Here is a 20,570-nt window from a genome sequence, read left to right on the forward strand (position 1 = left end):
ATTTACCTTTAAGTCATTTTTTTACACAACATGCATAAAATCTGTCCAAAACTCACTTCAACGGGAAAACCAGATTGCAATTTTATCTGCTGATATAGAATCATAGACTAGTTTGGGTTGGAAGGGACCTTAAAGCTCATCTAGCCCAACCCCCTGCCATGAGCAGGGACACCTTCAACTAGACCAGGTTGCTCAGAGCCCCGTCCAGCCTGGCCTGGAATGTCTCCAGGGATGGGGCATCCACCACCTCTCTGGGCAACCTGGGCCAGTGTTTCACCACCCTTATTGCGAAAACTTGCTTCCTCATGTCTGGCCTGAATCTCCTCTCTTTTAGTTTAAAACCATTACCCCTTGTCCTATTGCAACAGGCTCTGCTAAAAAGTCTGCCCCCCTCCTGTCATCCTCCTTGCCGCAAAACTGAGCCTTTCTCCCTCTCTCTTCAAATAACAGTTTAGGCAGGACACTGTGGCTCCTGGGGACTTTCCGATGTTTCCAAAGAGGCATTACTGGGAGGAGCAGGGCAGAAACACCCTTTGAAAGCCAGCAGGAGTTAGATGCTTCCCCGCTCTTTACCCCAGAACAGCAGCCTTGCACGTACAGCACGGCTTTGGCTCAAATGCTTTTGGGTTGGATCTGCACAGTCTGGGTAGTCGGGAGATGATTGTGCCATGCAGATATAAATATTCCAGCAGCTAAAACCAGATTTCACTAACGCCCTGCTCCTTCTGTTGTGCTGAACAAAATATGACTTTTAACTTTTGCCAGGTCTTTCACAAAACCAGAGGAAAGCAAGTCACTCATCTAAACAGAGTTGACAGCCTGCTATTTAAATGCTAAAACAAGCCTTTACCAATACTTAAGTGGAATTAAATATTCACGGTATATGTAAAAGTAGATTTTGTACCCTAACTTGCTTTGCATACCCATTTTTCTCAAAATAAAAAGCCAGTCAAGTTTTCTCTCAAATATATTTTTGTGTTTTAAAATGTGCTTATCTGACATTCTTGCTATCTGTATAACAACGAAACCTCAAATATTACAGTGGTTCAATGCTAAAAAACCAAGCAAAAAATAGCATTCTCCCAAAGCCTAAATCAGTTTTACTGTATTGAAATCAATGGCACTATTCATAATTAACCACATACTTGCTGAATTACCCATGTAATCATTATAATGAGGCCATCAATTTGAATTGAATTTGGTATTGCTTAAAAAAAAAATTGAAAATGCAATATTAAGTGACAAGATGGCTTTTTAATAGTGAATAGCTTTAAAATACACATAGTCCAAAAATAAAAAGTGGCGGACCCTGTTACTGCCATTGCCGATTAGGGATTGTGGTGAAGTCTAGGACTACGGATACTGAGGCATTGTTTAATTCTGCTTATTTAAAATACATCTTCTCTTTGTTTCTATTCCCCTTTTCTAGGTAGAAAAATGACAGGAATGTCAACATGTGTCTTGTGTACGTGTATGTATTTCTTCAGAGCTAGGGATTTGAATATAGGATGATTTTCATTTCAATAGCCATATGTAAATCATGCTTTTAAAATTAGCTTGTGATTTACGCTGTTTCCTAAAACACTGGCTCATTGTTACTTGTTTGCCATGATAAAAGATAGTAGTGGGCAGTTTATAACTGGGATGCATCATGTACCCCAAGCATCGCTGAGTCTGTCCCAACCATTTAGGGTGAGACCGAGAGCATGATCATGATTTGTGTTTCTCAGTGCATTCTGTGTGCAAGTGTATACTTTTTAGTATAACTCGTAAAGGGCTACGCTTGACCAAAACAGGCTGTTTCACATGAGAACAGAGAGTCAGTCCTATGCTGCATTTCCAAAAGTTAAGTTTAGGAAAGATAGGATATTCTGGCAGATGTTTGTTGCCAGCAGACTGGGATCAAAATTACTCTGGTGCAGCAGATCCGTATCAGTCTTATGAGCAACCTAGCCTCCTTTTACGTTGTGCTTAGTGGCGCTAGACCAGAACTAAATGAGGCATAAACCTCGTGCTGGATTTCAAGGTGCACCCTGTTTTCCTGCCTGTGCATCAAGCAATTTGAGTGCAGGTTTAACAGCCCAGAGAGTCTTTCTGCAGGATCTACAACTAAAAATAACATTGTGGTCTCATAGCATGAAGCGCTGAGCACCAGTTGAAGATTTCTCCTCTGCAGGCACCAACCAATATGGTGTGTTGTACAGGGACACTTTCCCTTCTTCACTGTGCTTCTGTGGGCACAACCACCCACAGCTGTGAAACGCAGCAGATACTGGGACTATATTATTAAACATTTGGGTTTCTCTTATTTTGTTGCCAAGTAGATACAGCACAAAACACAACTCTCTTTCTGGAGACTGAGGCAGATTTTTCTCTGGTGTGAATGCACCAAGGAGCTTGTAGTTTTGATCCCAGCAGTGAATTGAGGAATACGTGGGCATGCCTGGGGCTTTCTGGCTGGTGCTGTTGGAGAGATCAGCCTGGCAACTGAGGGTGAATCGCTTAATATTCATCATGCCTAGATGCGTAACACACTGACTTACCTAATTTCGGTATGTTCCTCTTTTGGGAAGATCCCAAGTCAGATGTTAACATCTGCAGGCATAGTACACCTTATTGATAGACGTGTAAAATTTAGTAGTCTTTAAAGCAATAATTGCAACTACTGGTCCCAACAGCATTGTTGTCGTGTTTCTGAGGTATGTTGTGATATCCGTAATCCAGTTACAACACAGACACGTAGGGGTCTGTGTGACGGGAGGTAAAGGAGACATTGCAATGGGTACAACATATACTTACATGTCATCCCGTATTGCTCTTCAGGTGTTCTTCTTAATCCAGGTGCCACACCTGCATGTACCCTCATGCTTAGTTGCGCTTTGAACTTGTGCTTGGAGGTATGAAATGGAGTCAGGCTGTGCTTGCGTGGGTGGGACTTCACTCGCTTTACAAATGAGGACACATTTAAGGCTACTTAACTGTCTACAGCCCTCGGTCCCCTTGCCACAATTCTCCTGACACAAACACTGCTGCCTGCAAACACAGTTGATCAGATGAACAGCCTATAGCACGTTAGTCTCCTGTAGGATTTTACTCTACACCTTGAACTGGGCCGCCCAGAAATACTCAGGCAAGAGCAGGAAAAGCCAGTAGGATTTGTAGTGTGTTTTGTTTGCTCAGCAGAAATGTTTGGGACTGGCAAGTCTGCACGCGGTGGGATGTCCAACTACAGGCACCGTCCTTGAGGTCTGACATTCACACAGCAAAACTGCAGCATTGCAGCACCGTCGATGGACCACAAAGGTGTACCTCGGTTAGAGTAACCCACAGTTGTTGCAGCGGCATGCTAACGATGATTTAACTGTTCGGCTCAACCCTTGCCACTAAATTGTGATAAACTCAATGAGAACTGTCATATGAGTTAGGGTTGGTGCTAACTCCGTCTGAATGCTGAAGGATCTTGGTTAGCTGTAGTATTTTGTTATTTTAGTGGGAATGGAGTGTGTAGCCAGATGTTTGCTTCAGCTGGATGCAAATTCTCTTGCTCTGCCTGCATATTCAGTAGCATTTTGAACCCGCTATATGTTCTGAGTTAAAATCGTGCCTGCTGGAAGAGGCCACATGAGGCAGCTCATATTTTTAGTCAACAACTGGTTGATTTCAACAACTGATTGATTCCAACTCCTGTGACAAAGCGAGTCTGGATTAGCAGTTTCACTTGGCTTTTCAGGAGATGAGAGCTGATGAGCTCACTGATCTAGCTGGAAAAAATAAGTCAGCAGGGGGAAATTATCTCAGCCTCTTTGTTGACATTACTGTGGAAAGCAATCCCAGAGTTGAGCAGTGTACACTGTTATTTTTAATACTGCCAGCTAAGAAAATTCGTTGCACCTTCATTATATCATATGTTATTATGGGTATCATTTTGGAAGGGGCAATTCCTGCAGTATGATGCTAATCTCCCGCGTACTAATTCTGCACAAGTGCAGTTCTTGAGACCTTGCCTGCATTGGCAGCAAGCTGGGATATGAATTTATAGCATCCTGGCTATTTGATGTTAATTCACTCCGTGTTTGTCTCTGTGGATGACATTTCACCCCCACTTTGAATGTGAATCAAGCTGACCTTCACAGATTTCCACAAAGAAAGCTGGTGCTACATAACTAGCCCTCTGTAAATTCACACACTTTTTCACAGCACACTAAATTCCTCTTGCAGACAAGTGCTCCTATTCAGTGAGATTATTTCAGGCTTAAATCAACTGGAGGCAGCATTCATCCAGCTGAACTGATAGTGTTACAAGGATGCAGCCATTACAATACAAGCAAAACCTTAAATCAAAATCCAAACTTAAGCTCAGTAACTCTGTCAGAATGTGCTTCCACTTCAGGTTTTTGCCTAACTAGTTTAAAAGGTTCCCATACGTCCTACCGTGACTCATTCCCAATTTCAGCCAGTCTTTTGTGCCATCAGTGTCAGTAAAATATTTCAGATTAAAAAGTAACCCTCAAAATAAATGTTGCTGGTGTTTCCAATCCCAACCATTCCTTTAGTCCAATTAAGACTAGAAATGGGTGAATTGTTAGCAATGAGGGAGCAGCAAACTTTGATAGGGGAGGGGAAGCAGTCCCTGAGAAGGGGGAACCCCTCTTAAACCAGCTCTGCTACTAGAAGAGTCTGCCCCCTTAGTAAGACAGTTCAGTGCTTTATTAGTCTTAATTCTGGCATTTAATGGGCAACATACGTAGTGGTGCAGCATTCAGCCTCTGAGCTGAGATGGAAATCAATCACTGTTAGTGTTTTGTGTGCCAGTGTGTTAAAATGGGATAAATAAAATTAATTACCCCTGAAACACAACCTTCCATGCAGAAGGCTGGCACTTCACAACTTGTGAGATTTTATTCAAAGAGATGGTACTCAAGTACACACGCACTCACATAAAACCTTCAAAACAATACGAACAAAAAAATGAATGCCACAGTGTACTGTTATCTCTGCTTTCATAGATGGGTAGAACTGCAAGAAGTGAAACCAAAACCTTGTTCTCAGTCATCCCCCCTTACTTCCTCTTACTGAAGAAGTCTGTTTGAATACCCAAACCTCACCATGGTAGGATCAAAACCTCACATGATTTTAGTGCAAAATTGAACATATGCCCCAATCTTTAAACAACAAAAGCAGGCAGCAGCCTTTGTTTTAGGGAAGCAATTAGGCCAAGCAAATAGAGAGGTGCTCTGTGGCTCCAGTGCCTGGGAAGTCACTTTGCTGCCTTCCTACAGGTTCTGGGGCTGCTTTAAATCTCTTCACCCCTCTCTGCTTCAGTCCTGCCATTTGCCAGGCCGGAGCAGAGCCAACTTTAATCCCAGGCTACTGATGCCCATTTGTAAAGGCCTCTTGCTTGAACAACGACTTAGCAGGGGAAAGGATGCATTTCCCTTTGAGAATTTTAAAATGGTACTAAAAAGAACAGTTGCAGTGCCTGCACATAAGTAGCATTTAAAATGAGGTAAATAATTTGATAATATGAAGCAGCAGAAAATTTTGCCTTAGTTTTTACAGCTTCCTACAAGTGCTTTTTTTTCTCTCATGCATGCTCTACATTGACTTTGCAGAGCATGTGTAATTCCAAAATTTGATCCTGAAGGAGGCCAATGAAACTTTTTATAGCATTTTCAGCTATTCATAAAAGCACTGTATTTAAGCTAGGCATAATTTATTGTTTTTATTGCTGGTATTGTTATTAGCTTCTAAAATTAAAGATAGCCCACCTCAGCTTGTAAAAAAATTAAGCTCCTCAGAAATCATAGTGACTGTCTTCTTCATTTCCTGTGGCTACAAAAGCCAGAATTTCTGTCCTCATTCATCCAAGATATGTGGTAGGACTATCTCCTACACAATGCAAAGTAGTAGAAGAAGATAATGGGGAAAAAAATATTTTGGTCCCCATTTTCACCCATACCTTCCTCCTATTCCCTCAAGATTTTCCTTTGCCCAATCAGAATCTCTTTTCCTTAAAAAAATCCCATCTTTCCATGTACTCCTTCTTCTTAGCTCGTGGTTGTACAGCCTGACTGGAGGGCATGACTAGTGAATCATAATAGCAAATGTCAACAGCAAAAGATTTCCAGTAGCCCATTAGCTGTCTGGGTTCATATTTATTATTTACTGAATGACTGTGAATAATGAACAAATTGCTCTAAATCATTACAGATTTGTGGCTAAATCTCTAGTAAAAAGGGAAAATCAGTTCAAGCAATTACAGAATTTATTTGCAAGGAAAAAATTGCCTTCTTCTCATTATTATTATATAGGGAAGACATAGCTCCAGCAATAGAAAGATAGGTAATTGGTGCAAATCAGTTAGGAATGAAAGAAAAAATGGAAACTCTGAAATGGCAGAACAGTGAAAGAAATTCTCACAGAATGCTTCCATGGAGCTATCTGCCCTAATCTCTGTGGGTTAGACCTACACAAGCATCAGCAAGAACATTGGACATTGTCCCCCCAAGTTGTGCTTACAGTCAGTATTTAGAGGAGTAAATTAGGTTGGGTAAATCCCATTCTACCTAAATAAGGCAAATCTTTAGACTGCCATGCCTAATTTGTGCATGAGTTTGGCCTTAACCTTTTTCTCGGAGGATACTGGATCAGGTCGGTAGTGCCACTGATGCAAAAAGTGTGCAAGTTTGTCATTTAGGCTTGTCTTCCTAAAGGTAAATGAGAATTTTGTAGCTATTATACAAATGGAGAGAGGAATCACAAATTGTACAATTGAAGGAAAATACCAATTCCTAGCACACAGATTGTGTAGCAAACAACAAGAGGAACCTATCCCAAAATAGAAGAGTATCTAAATGTTTTTCCGTTAGCTTCGTGGAGCACAGGCAGTGCTGCCTCTTCATGCATTTACTTGAGCAGTTCTCTGAAACAGATTCCATTTTAGGGTAGTCTTGAAGATTACATAAGAGCAAACGGTGGTTTTATGTTTCCTACTTAAAGAAAATATGTGGTATCAGAAGTCACGTTATCAGACAATATCCGAAATCTTATACCTGTTAAAAAGTCACAGAATTATGGAATCATAGAATCATTTCAGTTGGAAAAGACCTCTAAGGTCACTGGGTTCAACTGTTACCCTAACACTGTCCTGCTCAGTATCATATTTAATTAGCTCTAAATTCTTTTATTCATCACAAAGTCAAAGGCTTTCCAAATTAATGCAGCTATTTAAGTATCTTTAGGCAAGAGCCTATTAACACTGAAATGTTTTTTTACAAAAACATGCTATAGCTAAAGCTCATGATGGAAGTAATTTGTAATATTCAATGACCTCATTTTATACTGTTTTGCTCACTCGAAGCTAATGCATATGATGCCATGTGAAATTCTGAGACGAGCCTGTCTGCAGGACTTATGGGAGCCATAAATGGATTAAACCTCTCACTCTCTGCTTTGGCAAGCGATCAGTTACATTTAAATAAAGGTCAGTCTGTCTTTACAAAGAACACACTGAAAGCAAGCTTAATAGCTTTTCCTACTGAGCCTAGAACATAACTATTTGAAGTATAATTAGCAACAGGGTACCAGTCACTGATTGTGCTTTTTGCTTGATTTTACATCTGGGGAGTTCCAGTATTCCCCATTAGCTTTGAGAGGGGGCACGATGCTAGTTATCAAATTGACAGTCTTGACCTGGCCTCTGAGAGCAGCTGTAAAATGTTGGGAAAATTAAGGTGAATGCCAAATGGTGTAACAAAACCAGCAGCGTATTGTTGCTACAAATCGGACAGTCGTGGTCGATGTCGTGACTCCAAATAACAATGTAGGTAAGATATCTGATATACATGAGAGCACAAATTTTATTGCTCTGAATACCAGGTGATCACGATAAGGAGGTACACCACCTGTCTCGTTATCTCATGAGGTCTGTATTTTTAATTCTTTACAAAATACCCCATACCTATTCTTTTCAGCATGGAGTGATCAGCTCTGCCATCCATTAAAATATAGATATGATATTTCCTTGCAGGAAGGGTGGAGTGAGTCAAGTACAGCTGCCCCTACAGGGAAAGGTATTGACCACAAAAGGGTTATTTTTTCAAGTTATTTAAATGTTTAGCCTACATGAGGCATTTAAGAATGAACATAATCATAGAATCATGGAATGGTTTGTGTTGGAAGGAACCGTAAAGATCATCTAGCTCCAACTCCTCTAGTAAGTTTTCTCGTTCATCAGAATACCTCATTTGTTTGGGGATTTCTTGACCACTATTCATAGCCCTTGCAGCTAAAGTGATAATCATCTACAGGGGAGAGGACAGAGCTGATACAGCAGTTTTGGTACTCTGCAGCCAGCCTGAAATTCTAACAGAGATCTCTGAATTACCTTGACCTGCCTGACTGGAGCACCAGCTTCAAAATCCCATGATTGCTCTTCAGTGTCATCAGCAACTAATTCAGTGCTGATCGTTTTATCTAATGTTATCAGGGAACGGGTAAGAGCAAAACACTGTGGGCTGACTTTAGGGAATTTCTAGAAAGAATGCAAGAGCAGACCAGAGAGGCAGACAAGGGACAGCAAAACCAGCACAAGAATAAGGAGAAGGAGCTATAAAAAGGCAGGAAAGAGGGTGGGATTAGATGGAAAGGATCTATTCAAGTAAAGATTAACATTATACAAGTTATTATGAGAAAATATTAAAGTCTTACATTTTAGTTGTGATACAAAGACTTTATTTTTATGTTCATCTCTGTGTAAAACACCAACTTACCTTTCTCTCAGACACATTCATCTGGTAGCTGGTTAACGGCTGTGTTCCCAGCTCAGGTCCACTGTGAGAGAGCAGAGGTCTGTATCCTCCAAATGCGCCTTGGTTATCAATCACAAAAAAAGAAACCGTAAGAGGAAGATGACCAACCAGAGATTAAGATAAAACCATGCACTTTTCCCAGTTTACCTGCACTTGGGGGTTAAACATAGGATTTTAGGTCTGCAGGTCTTTATCTCCTTTCACAAGTACTATAACCATTTTAAGAGTTAATTAAATATATTACAAAATGTAGGAACTGCCAAGAAAAATAGAGCTGTACTTGGTTTTACAAGCCCTTAGACATATTAAAGTAAGAAGACTAATGCCTTAAACAGTTCCATATCAGTTCTACCATTCTGCGTCTCTGAAATTTATTTGTGCTTTTTTTGTTTGTTCCATTTCTAGGATTTCTTTTTCCTGATGGAAAATCTTTAGGAAGTGGAGAAATCAGTGACTGATTTATCTGACAATGTTCAACTTATATGAAGGTTTCATTTTTTTACAGATGGTCTACAAAGCAGCCAACCAATGCTCTGCTTCCAGCATAGGCACTTCAAGGTCGTATTTCTTTGTTTTTACCACAGGTCAGATCCCATCATCAGGAAAAACTAATTTCAAAGCATCTTCCATCACAGGCACTCCAAAATAATGAAACGAAACAACCAACCAGAAAAAAATCCTTTTTCTTTAACCTGTCGACCCTGCGCCAGCAGTGCAGAACTCTCCTCAAGCTCTGGCAATAAGGTTTGCTAGTCAGGTAGCAAATGTGCTCCTGTGGCTTAGACCTCCATAATTATTTCTCTCTTCTGCAGGACGTTTACTTCAAGCATTGGTAATGGCCAGCTGTTTCTCCTTTGAGTCTTTTAGCATGTCCACGTTACGTTTATCCGCATGTTGATTCGAGTACTTTAAACACTGGCTTTGTTCTCTATTGTAGGTCATGGGTTATATGGGACTTTTGAAATGTTGTCCTCCTGGAGAAAAACTAGAGAAGACCAACACGTTAAAGAGAGGACTGCAGCTGTATTTGCAGACTCCATGCTCTCGTTTTCTCTCACCACTGCCATGTACCTGGTCACTTTTGGAATAGGTGCCAGTCCCTTCACTAACATTGAAGCAGCCAGGATTTTCTGCTGCAATTCCTGTATTGCAATTTTCTTCAACTACCTCTATGTACTCTCCTTTTATGGTTCCAGCCTGGTGTTTACTGGCTACATTGAAAACAACTACCAGCATAGTATCTTCTGCAGAAAGGTACCAAAGCCAGAGGTATTGCAAGAGAAGCCTGCATGGTATAGGTTTCTTCTGACAGCCAAATTCAGCGAGGACACGGCGGATTCAGAGGAAACAAACACTTACGAGAGTCATCTTTTGGTTTGGTTCCTGAAACGCTATTATTGTGACTGGATAACAAACACTTATGTCAAGCCTTTTGTAGTTCTCTTTTACCTTGTTTATATTTCCTTTGCCTTAATGGGCTACCTGCAGGTCAGTGAAGGGTCGGACCTGAGCAACATCGTAGCGACCGCCACACGGACCATTGAGTATACGACTGCCCAGCAGAAGTATTTCAGTAACTACAGCCCAGTGATTGGCTTCTACATCTACGAGTCGATCGAGTACTGGAACACCAGTGTCCAGGAGGACGTGCTGGAGTATACCAAGGGCTTTGTGAGGATATCTTGGTTTGAAAGCTACTTAAATTACCTTAGGAAACTCAACATATCTACTGGATTGCCCAAGAAGAACTTCACTGATATGTTGAGGAACTCCTTCCTGAAGGCCCCTCAGTTTGCCCATTTTTCAGAGGATATCATATTTTCCAAGAAATACAACAATGAAGTTGATGTCGTGGCCTCCAGGATGTTCTTGGTGGCCAAGACAATGGAAACCAAGAGAGAAGAACTTTATGACCTCCTGGAGACCCTGAGGAAGCTCTCTCTCACCTCCAAGGTGAAATTCATCGTTTTCAATCCATCGTTTGTGTACATGGATCGTTATGCCTCTTCAGTGGGAGCCCCCTTACAAAACTCCTGCATTAGTGCTTTATTTTTGCTCTTCTTCTCTGCATTCCTGGTGGCAGACTCTCTGATCAATGTCTGGCTCACTCTAACTGTTGCCTCGGTTGAGTTTGGAGTTATAGGCTTTATGACCTTGTGGAAAGTGGAACTAGATTGTATTTCTGTGTTGTGCTTAATTTACGGAATTAATTATACAATTGACAACTGTGCTCCACTGTTATCAACCTTTGTCCTGGGCAAAGAGTTCACAAGAACTAAATGGGTGAAAAATGCCCTGGAAGTGCATGGGGTAGCTATTTTGCAGAGCTATCTCTGCTATATTGTTGGTCTGATTCCTCTTGCAGCTGTGCCTTCAAATCTGACCCGTACACTGTTCAGGTGCTTGTTTTTAATAGCATTAGTCACCTTCTTTCACTGCTTTGCCATTTTACCTGTGATACTGACTTTCCTGCCACCATCCAAGAAGAAGAGGAAAGAGAAGAAGAATCCTGAAAACCGTGAGGAAATAGAGTGTGTTGAAATGGTGGATATGGATAGCACCCGAGTGGTTGACCAAATTACAACAGTCTAACTTGTTTGTTTGTTGCTTTTTTACACTAGGTCTTACTCAGAAAAAAAAAAAAAAAAAGAAAAAAAAAAAGAAACCAGTACTGACTAAATACCTGGGGAGGGAAGGGGTTTGGGGGTGTTCCCTTCCCCCTCTAATCTAAATCCAGGAATATTCAATGTGATGGGAGAAATTAAAGATATATTTTTAAAAAGAGCTAGGGGATTGTACCTTGCTCAGCTCCTAAAACAGCTATTACAAGAAAATTTGCACACACATGCAAAGAGGGGTTGAATTTTAGATGCATGAAGTAAGATCTAATGAGGGAAGATGGGTTCCTAAGCAGCCGTCTGCATCGCCTGTACTGCAGATACTGCAATTATTGTTGCTAAACCCAATCAGATTGAAAGGTCAACTGTCAAGGCTGAAGTAGCAGTAAATGTTCGCTGGATGTAAAGGCTTTACAAACTTTCTGCAGAGCAATAACTCAAGTCAGTGAGTCAGCCCTTATAGGTCTTAGCCATCACATTTAATTTTTCTTTTCTCCCCTAATCTAAACATTTATGCAAGACTGTATAACAGATAGCAAACTCTACTGGGAAAGAAGGCAGTACACAGCAACCAAACGCTTTCCAAACACTTTTATGTTATAAATCACTTTTTTTTTTTCTAAAAATAGCATTATTTTAAAATGTAAATCATCCCTTGTAACATTTTTAATCATGGTTTTATAGCTGTTTCTTTTTCTTATAAAAACAAAAAAAAATAACAAAAAATCCCAGTGACTCTGTCACTCTAGAAAACATGTAATTCTATTTTATACGTCTCGCTACTAGTTAAACACATAATTTGCTTTACCAACTGTAACTTTGTTAGCACTCTACTAACACGTGTGAGTGGATCTAGCAACAGACAGAAGATGGGGTACTGAATATTTCAGCACCAAAATCCATGACACAAACCTCAAATACTAAACTGTCATCAAGAAAGTGAATGTTAGGGCTCTTTCAGTGAGAGCCTATTTCAGGCCATTCACTGGTAATGCACACTAAGAGGATTAGTGGGTAGTTTTACGTAATGTATAACTTAATGCCTCGATCTTCCTAGAGTACCTGTAAAGCAATAGACCTTGCAGCTATGGGCTCTTCCAAGAAACAGCAGACTGTGAGAGTTATACAGAATGAACCGAAGGTTGGGGCTGTGATTTAGCAGCAGCAAGTCTCCAAAGAGCCCATATCTAAGGGGCCTATTGAAAACATCACATCTGAGTAGGGGGCGGGGTGGGGGGAAAGAAGTTAAAAAAATTACATTACTGAGTCTTTTTGGAGCTGTGAGTTCTAAATCAATAATTCTGTCAGCATCTGTGATGTGGAGTAATGCAGATAAAGCAGCCTCTCTATCCTCCTCCACCCCCTCCACCCTTAAGAGCGACAGGCTCATTACTGTAAGGTTTTAGCAATGCGGCTGAACCCCAGTGGGGATATGTAAGCCAGTTCTGTAGGTTTTGCTGAGAGTATTCTGACTATACGTTGCCTGCAAAACCCCAGTTGTGGGAAGCTGACTAGTGTGTCAGGTGGTCTCATGAACATACGGGCTGTTGCCTTGTGGTGCAAGGTGAATGTATTGCAGCCGGACTCCTTTGTACAGGTCATCCAGAAAGTAAGAGTACTTGCAAAGTTTTCAGCAGCTGGCACGGGGTTTGCCTCAAGGACAGTCTCTGGAGGGCGAAGGGATATTGCAGGAGCGCTGGGGCTTGGGCTGCTGCGAGCACTGTGGCTCAGGATGCTGCCTGCGTCACCCACATGGCGATTAGCACATCGATGGTCGCAGACCCATGGTGTGCTTCATTGCGTGAAAGTTCTCTTTAGCATCCAGCCCCAGTGACCCCCAGCTACCCTATGCAAAACCTGCAAATGCTGCCTAGTGAATACTGATTTTCAAGCAAAGGGATACTTCTGGGGTTTCCTCTCTAGCAGAAAATAGGTAACCAGATATTTTACCCTGAAGCAAAATATTACATACTGACTAGCAAAACGAGTTGACAGCACAGCTGGCAACACTTACTTTCCCCTGGATAAGTCCCTTCTCTGACCAGAAGGACAGGAAGCTGTGTCCAGGAATGCACAGGCTCTTTGCTTGAACAAAAAACATTTGCTGCGGTAGCAGCTGGGAAGCTGTGACAACAACTTCAGCCTTGGCAGACATCAGGCGGACATCTTGAAGACAGCCAAATGAACGTGAAGTGAGGGGAAAGGTCTGTTTCCCCTGTTTTCTTTAGACTCAGGCTTGGGGTTTTCCAGCCAAAAATCATTCCTTAAATATATTTTCACTGTAGATTTTCTGTCATGGTCATTATGTCATTTAAATAACAATGGCCCTGTCTCCTGGCTGTTCCACAGGCAGCTGCAATAGCTTTTAAACTTCTGAGGGCATTAGCACATTAGTTGAGAGTTACAGAGGATTTGCAAACCACTTTTGGCGGCAGCAGTCTACTGGCTTGTGGGACACCTGGAAATGGGAGATGTGTGAAAGGGGTTGTTTGTACACTTCAGAGAGGAATACATGGCAAACACTGATTTTACACCTCTGCTATCCCCAACGCTGTCACTTGCAAACTCCAGGCGCAAGGATGGCTGCCATGAGATGCTCCACATCTAATTGAAATGCATAGATAGGAGCATCTTTAAAGAGATGTCCAAAGACAAGCTTGTAGTTTCACAGATCTCTCATTAAATCTCAGCATGTGAGGCCTTCAGAGATCTTCAAGGAAGGTGATAAAAACAGTGATAAAATTGCTCCTGTATCTCCAAACCTGTCAGAAAAGGGATGTGGAGACACTCCTGTGGCACTTTGCCACTTTGCTCGGGTGCCCACAGAAGGCAGGGTGAGAAGTCCTGCAGCCCACCCCCTTGCCCCAAGGCAGAGCCAGCAACACTAAATCATTTCTGAAGCATGTTCAGCCCCTTCTTAAAAAATATTTTTAAGGGCAGATTCCTCCCCTAGCAGTTCCCTACCAGTGCTGTGTTACCCCACCAGTAACTTGGAACTCCTGTTGGCTGCCTGAGACTGGGAGGGGGAAGAGGAGCCCTGCCAGTCTCCGCACAGGGAAGGACGGGCCAGGCAAGAGACAGTCTCTAAAGGCTCCCCACGCCCTCAGAAACCTGAAACAGAGCCAAAAATAATTTAGGTACATTTCTCACAGTGTTTCACCTCAAGCCGCCACTCCTCCCCACTTCCAGGCTTGGCGAGGTAAAGCCATGAAAATGTCCGAGGCGGACTCTGCCCAGGTCCGTGAGATTTCTGCCTGAAATCTGTGTCTGAGAGATGCACCAAATACTCCTTCTCTGCAGGTAGCTTGAATACCTCAACACCAACCAGAGCAGCATGTTCTCAAGGTTTCAGACTATGCTAACCCACTTTGGCCTTCCTCCCCTTTGACTTTTTCCTCTGGAGCAATTATCTTCACCAAAGTCAATTGGTCCTCGCTGCACCGATTGATTAATAGGTGTGGATGCTGTGCTCTGCTCTCAGTCCAAAGCACTCCCAGTGGCTAACTGTGCATCAGATTTTACCCTTACGGGTGAACCTCTGTTTTGGAAGACTACCTAGGCTTAAGCAGTTTTTTGTTATACTCTTAAGTGGCTTTTTAGCCCAGGTATCACTGTGGTTTTGTTTGCAATACAGATGACCCAATTTTTGTATAAATCCAGTGAGTAACAGAGTACTATACACTGTCAGGCACTGACTAAAATTTAACAGCAAAAATTTTGACTAAAGCTGACAAGAATATATAGGACTGTAGCTCATTGAGCACATTTATCTTCTACAAACATTAAAATTTCCATACAGTAAGGTATGGTGTACAGTATATTTTTACTATGGGGTAAAGCATCGGGGAAAAAAGAACCAACCTAAGTGCATATGATTGTCAATATCAGTCCAGTTTTCTTGTAACATAATTCCTAACGTTGGCTTAGCACAAGTTCATTTTCAATTTACAAGTACACGAATTGGAGGAAAAAATAAAGAGACAAAAGTTGGTATAGCTGGAATAACTTCTCTATAAAAAATTAATTGATGAAGCCAGAATTTTCTGTCCAAAACTTTAAATGAAAATGTTCTATTTAGATTAAAATTAGAGCTGTGAAGGCTGAGAAAAACCTGTCTGGCAAAGAACAAGAGCTTCTTTTCCAAAGACAGCAAACACATATATCATGGTCAACCGCATGAACCTGGAGAGAAAACAGCACCAAAGTGGCCTGAGGTTACATTGGCCATGTGAGGATTCGCATCTGCTCTCAGAAGCTTTCTGAGCCAGCACTGAATTCAGGTAAAACGTATACTGTAAATTGAAAGATGCACTTTTAAATGCTTTTCTCTAGGCCAGCTGTCCTCCTGTGAGCCACCAAATCCCAGCTAAACCAAGACCTAAACCAAGGCAAAAGAAAGTGGTGGCATGACTGGGCAAAGTTCAAGAGAGTCGCAAGAAAAACCGTGACTTCTCTTTAAAACAGTGAGAAAGCCAGAAACAGCTCTTTAGCAAGTGAGTGTTTTGGGAGAAGAACTGGTTGTTTCACAACACAGCAAGCTGATGTTTCTCCTATTTGGCAACTTTGAAAGCAGATGGCGTGTTCAAGGAGATGCCGGACCGGGAAGCAGACTCAACAGGAGTTGGCCATGGGTTGGCCGGGGACCCCCAATTACTGTGGGTACTCCTACATGATCAGGAGCTGGCGGCAAGATGGGAGTGCAGGAGGGGCAGGGGCGGCTCTGCTGTGGGGGTATTGGGGACACCAAACCAGGTGCTGTGGCGGGGATGGTCCCTGCGGCACCGTCCCACGGCCCAGCCCGGCGGCTCCTGGGGATGGGCGCAACCAGGCCTCACGTCGTGACACTGCTGCTGGGTTGTGCTGAACCAGGGCATGAGCCCCGTGAGGAGCCACTGTTTGGAAGGCCCTGATCAGAAAGGGATTACCCAGAGCCTTCTCCCCACCTGCCTTCACAGGTGTTGAAATCCCAATCCATACAAATCAAATTGTACAGTTAGCTACCTAGGCGCGAAGTATTTCTTCCATGTCTTTATCCCTACACTTACCACTAAAATGACTTGTCTTTTATTTTCTTATCGATATTTTGAAATAAGGAAGCCTTCCTGGGGTACACACTGCTCTGATGAGAAGGGGGTGTGGAGGGGAGGGAACCCCTTCCCCTCCAGAAACATGGGCAGCATCTTCTATGCACAGCCGGGCTCCACACCATTGCTGCAGAGCATTCCCAGAGGACCCAGTCCAGGGCAGGGGCTGGGGAAGCCTTATTCCCCTTCACCCTCTGCCCCGTCTCATTAGAGAAAATAGAGGAGCTTTAGCTCCAAATTGTGGTGGAGCTGGATTCCCAGGGAGCCCTTGTGAAACCCATCTGCTGCCAGGAAAGTGCAGGGCAGAACTTTTTCGTTTCAGTTTGGGTTTTTTTGAGAAAGACATGGCAAAGGAATCCCAGGAGGGGGTTTGAAGACGTATTCCTGCCCATGGCACATAGTGGCATGCCCAAGCGTGCCACCACTTGCCCCACCGCTGTGGTCCTGACACAGCTTCCTGCCTGGAGAGAGGGCACCTCAGCACCACCTGATGCTGATTCTCAGGCACGAATCAGTCTGATGTAGTTGGCGGTCTGCAAGTCATCACCTTTTTTTAATTTGGGAAAAGGAAAAAAAAAAAAAGCATAAAGAATTCTAGGTTATTGAAGCTCCAAGAAGTCTTAATCTGTGTGTCAAATAAATGGCTTGCAAGATGTCAGGGGTTTTCGTTTGGGCTTTTTCTAACCTATTTTTACTATTTTTGTATTAATTTAGGGAAAAAAAATTGTATAATGATTCTCAATGTATAGCATAAGCCTAAAATAAAATGGCTATCTCTCTCTTTGCTTCTTGTGCTCCCACACTGCTATGGAAGTCCCATGCCATCACCAGTCTTAACAAACCGATTTGCCTGGTCTAACCCAAATAACCAGGCTGTGCATCCTCTCCAATTCCCATCAGCAAGGGGTGGCGGAGCAGTTCAGAGCCACCTGCTGCAGCACAGAGCCGATGACATCCCAAAGACCCCACTGCTTCTCCAGTAGTCCCTCTTGTCCTAGGCTGCACGCTGCCCAGCAGCAAGCACAGGGAAAATGCATCCACTTCACGTCTACTCATTTCCGTGTTATTGGGACCCCTGTCCTTTTTGAGAGGGTTTCTAGCTAATCCAGCAGCAGAACCCTTGCCAGAGCAGGCAAAGCAACAGCTAAGGTAAAAATCGCAAACTGATTGACCAAGAACTAGTGTTACCTGCTCAAACAAGAACTAGACCTACTGAGATCTGGTAGGTAGACCTGAAGTATTACTATTGAACAAAATTATTACTATTAAAAATTTCCTTACCAACACCTTAGCCCCATCATCACTGAGACACCCACCTCTCCTGTTCCTCAGCAGAACCACAGCCACCACCCCAGGGTCTTCCTATTACTATGGTCCATCATCTTCCTCCCACACTCAGATAGACCACCCATTTACACGTTTTCCCAATGTTCTGAGGAAGGGGAGCAGCACCCCTGCAGGCCCACGTGAACCAACTACTTTGATGGAGAAGCAAGCCACCACACTGAGTGACAAGGGCAATAGTTACAGCTGCTGTGTCACACCTTGTTGTAGCAAAGAGATAAAAATCAATTTACTCTAAAAAGCAGGTGAGCCAGATCCAAGCACAAGTCACTGCAAAGAGCAGCAGGCCTGAGAGCTGGTGGGCTTTTGGCTGCCAAGGGCTTTCGGTCGCTTCAGGTTAATGGGAAGTTTGGGTCTTCAATTTAAAGGTGACTCATGTCACCTGTTACGGCTCCTGGACTTGTCCCTTCCAGTTGTTCTTTCTCACGTTGTCTTAAATCCAGGATCCACAAGCACTATTGACAAAAATTCTGGCTGAAACAGAAAATCAAATTATATCAATTTTCTAGTTGCTAATCTAATGTAAGAGAGGTTACATCTAAGCATCGCACAGGAACTAAAAAGAGCAAAACTCCCGTACGAGGCTGGTGTGCCTCATTTGTCTGCATTAGCAAGAGCTGTTCGTGCAATTCTCCATAGATCTAATTTACAGAAATCAGGCTTTCCAAATGTGTAATCAGTATGTTTTATTCTGAAAATTCATCTGTATGTATACCTTCAGAATAGAGGCATGGTAAGTCTGATTTTTGTGTTATCAAGGAATACAGTTGAGTCCAACAAATATTCCTGAACAGCATGTCTGAATTCCACGTGCAATTCTTGCACAGCTGCATAGAAATCAGTATATGTCATTCCAAAATGCCACATTTCCTTCTTTGTACAACTAATTTGCACACAGAAACTTGGCAGGATTATGGGCTAAAAACAGTGAAGTGTGCTCACACATATTAATTCTGTAAACATCACTTGAACTTGTAATGGTTAATGGTAATATAGAACTTATTGAGGAGAACTGGATTTGTTTTGCTGATTTCACTTTATTGTCAGAGAATAACTGAAATACATGCCAAGAACTTAGCTAGAAAGAACTGAAAAATAAGACATTTAATAGTCCATTAGCAGAAATAAAAGTTCACTTGAAAATTTATAGATATAGGAAATATAAAAATCATGATAAAGACCGTAGTAGCTGGGTACTCAGAGGATATACAATAGAATATGTTATAAATGAATGTGGAATATCCTATTCTGATTCTTTTCAGACACATTCAATGCCCTTAAATATGTTCTATTCTGTGAACAGACATACTTTTGAGCAAGACTGACTCTGGTCTTCCTGGAAATTACTGAATTGAGCAGGTGAAGTTTGCTGGAAACAAAATTTTAAATATATACAAACAAATTAATGCCAGAAAACACAATTTGCAAAAAAATATGCCTTCACATACTGATTATATCTCATAATAAGCAATCTGTTCACTGATGCTACAAGTGAAAATGATTTTATATTCGTCAGCTATATTCAGAAAAATGAGATGCCCCACTAATATATATACAGTGCATACACCCCCATACCAATTATGTGTTTTTTATACACCCTACATAAGTTGTCTCCATATAAAGAGGAGGAAAGTCCAGCCCAGAAATGTAGTTAGAAGTTGGTAAGGAATGTAGGAAGAAAGAAGCTAGCCACAGAAATGCAGAGCTGTTGAGAAAGGAAAATACTCAGGTTTTATTGTGTCAGACAGATGGAAGAGAAATTATATAAAAACTGAGTTGTAAGGGAAGGAAGGTCTAAGGCAGAATGAGGGGTGAGCAAAATTGGATGAGCATACATAAGATTTGCAGCTGTAATGTATATTCAGGCTGTCTAATAAAAGACAGGGTCTTCCCATGTGCAGAAAATAAAAATTCACAGCTGCCTAATTATGTGAATTCATATAGAGATTCATTGCCTCGTTGCTTTGGAATAAAAGGTGGATATTATTCATAATCTAATCTAGAGCCCAGAGCTGGAGACTCTATCATGATATATACACAATATCATACAGAAAAAGAGAACAGTCAGAGAGATTCAGGCTCATAACTTACTGAAATATAACAAATGGACCCTCGCTCTCCTCTCTTTTACCATGACTCTTACTTAGAGAAGAGCAGCCGACTTTTCATGTTTCTGAAATATCCATACCTTCCTGATAAAATACTCATGTGTTGGAGGGATTTTCTTTTTCTTTTCTTTTGAAGATGTGATCAGTTTTCTTTCTGGACAAAGTGAGGCCTCAGGCAGATTATGTACAGTGTGAAGTGGCAAATACTGGCTCTCTTAAGGTGATTCCTGAGTCAAGAACATCTGCAATTGAATTTCTCTGTTTTCTTTCCTCTCAGTATGCTATTGCAAGCTGTTCCAGACTTGCCTGTTGACAGTTTTACCAATCAGTATGCTATATCCCTGCCTGCAAGAGAGGTGGTATTCTGCTGAGCCTCTCCTGGTGTTGGCTCCAGAGGCAGTGGCCACATTATAATTTCAGGTTTATTCCTGTTTATTTTCTCCTCTATTGGGAGCCATTTCTGCCAGTGACTTAGATCTTACTGGAAGAGTGGCTACAGCAGCTGTCACAGGAATGCCAACAACATTTTTCTGCTCTGACACACCTCTGGTACACACAAGTGACATGACGTATTAGATCCGGAAAGGAGAAACATTCAAAGTTCAG

At 42.0% G+C, this 20,570-nt stretch overlaps 1 protein-coding gene across 1 annotated transcript in view; it reads left to right on the forward strand.

Annotated features, from left to right (window-relative positions):
* The window catches only part of PTCHD1 (patched domain containing 1), a 34,545-nt gene extending 23,121 nt beyond the window's left edge, over positions 1-11,424 (forward strand). The window contains exon 3 of the mRNA XM_065647173.1: positions 9,748-11,424. Coding sequence (XP_065503245.1) covers positions 9,748-11,402 — 1,655 coding nt within the window. The 3' untranslated portion in view covers positions 11,403-11,424. The remainder of the gene's footprint in view (positions 1-9,747) is intronic.
* The last annotated feature ends 9,146 nt before the right edge of the window (positions 11,425-20,570 follow it).

Source organism: Caloenas nicobarica, chromosome 1, assembly GCF_036013445.1.
Source record: "Caloenas nicobarica isolate bCalNic1 chromosome 1, bCalNic1.hap1, whole genome shotgun sequence".
NCBI lineage: Eukaryota > Metazoa > Chordata > Aves > Columbiformes > Columbidae > Caloenas > Caloenas nicobarica.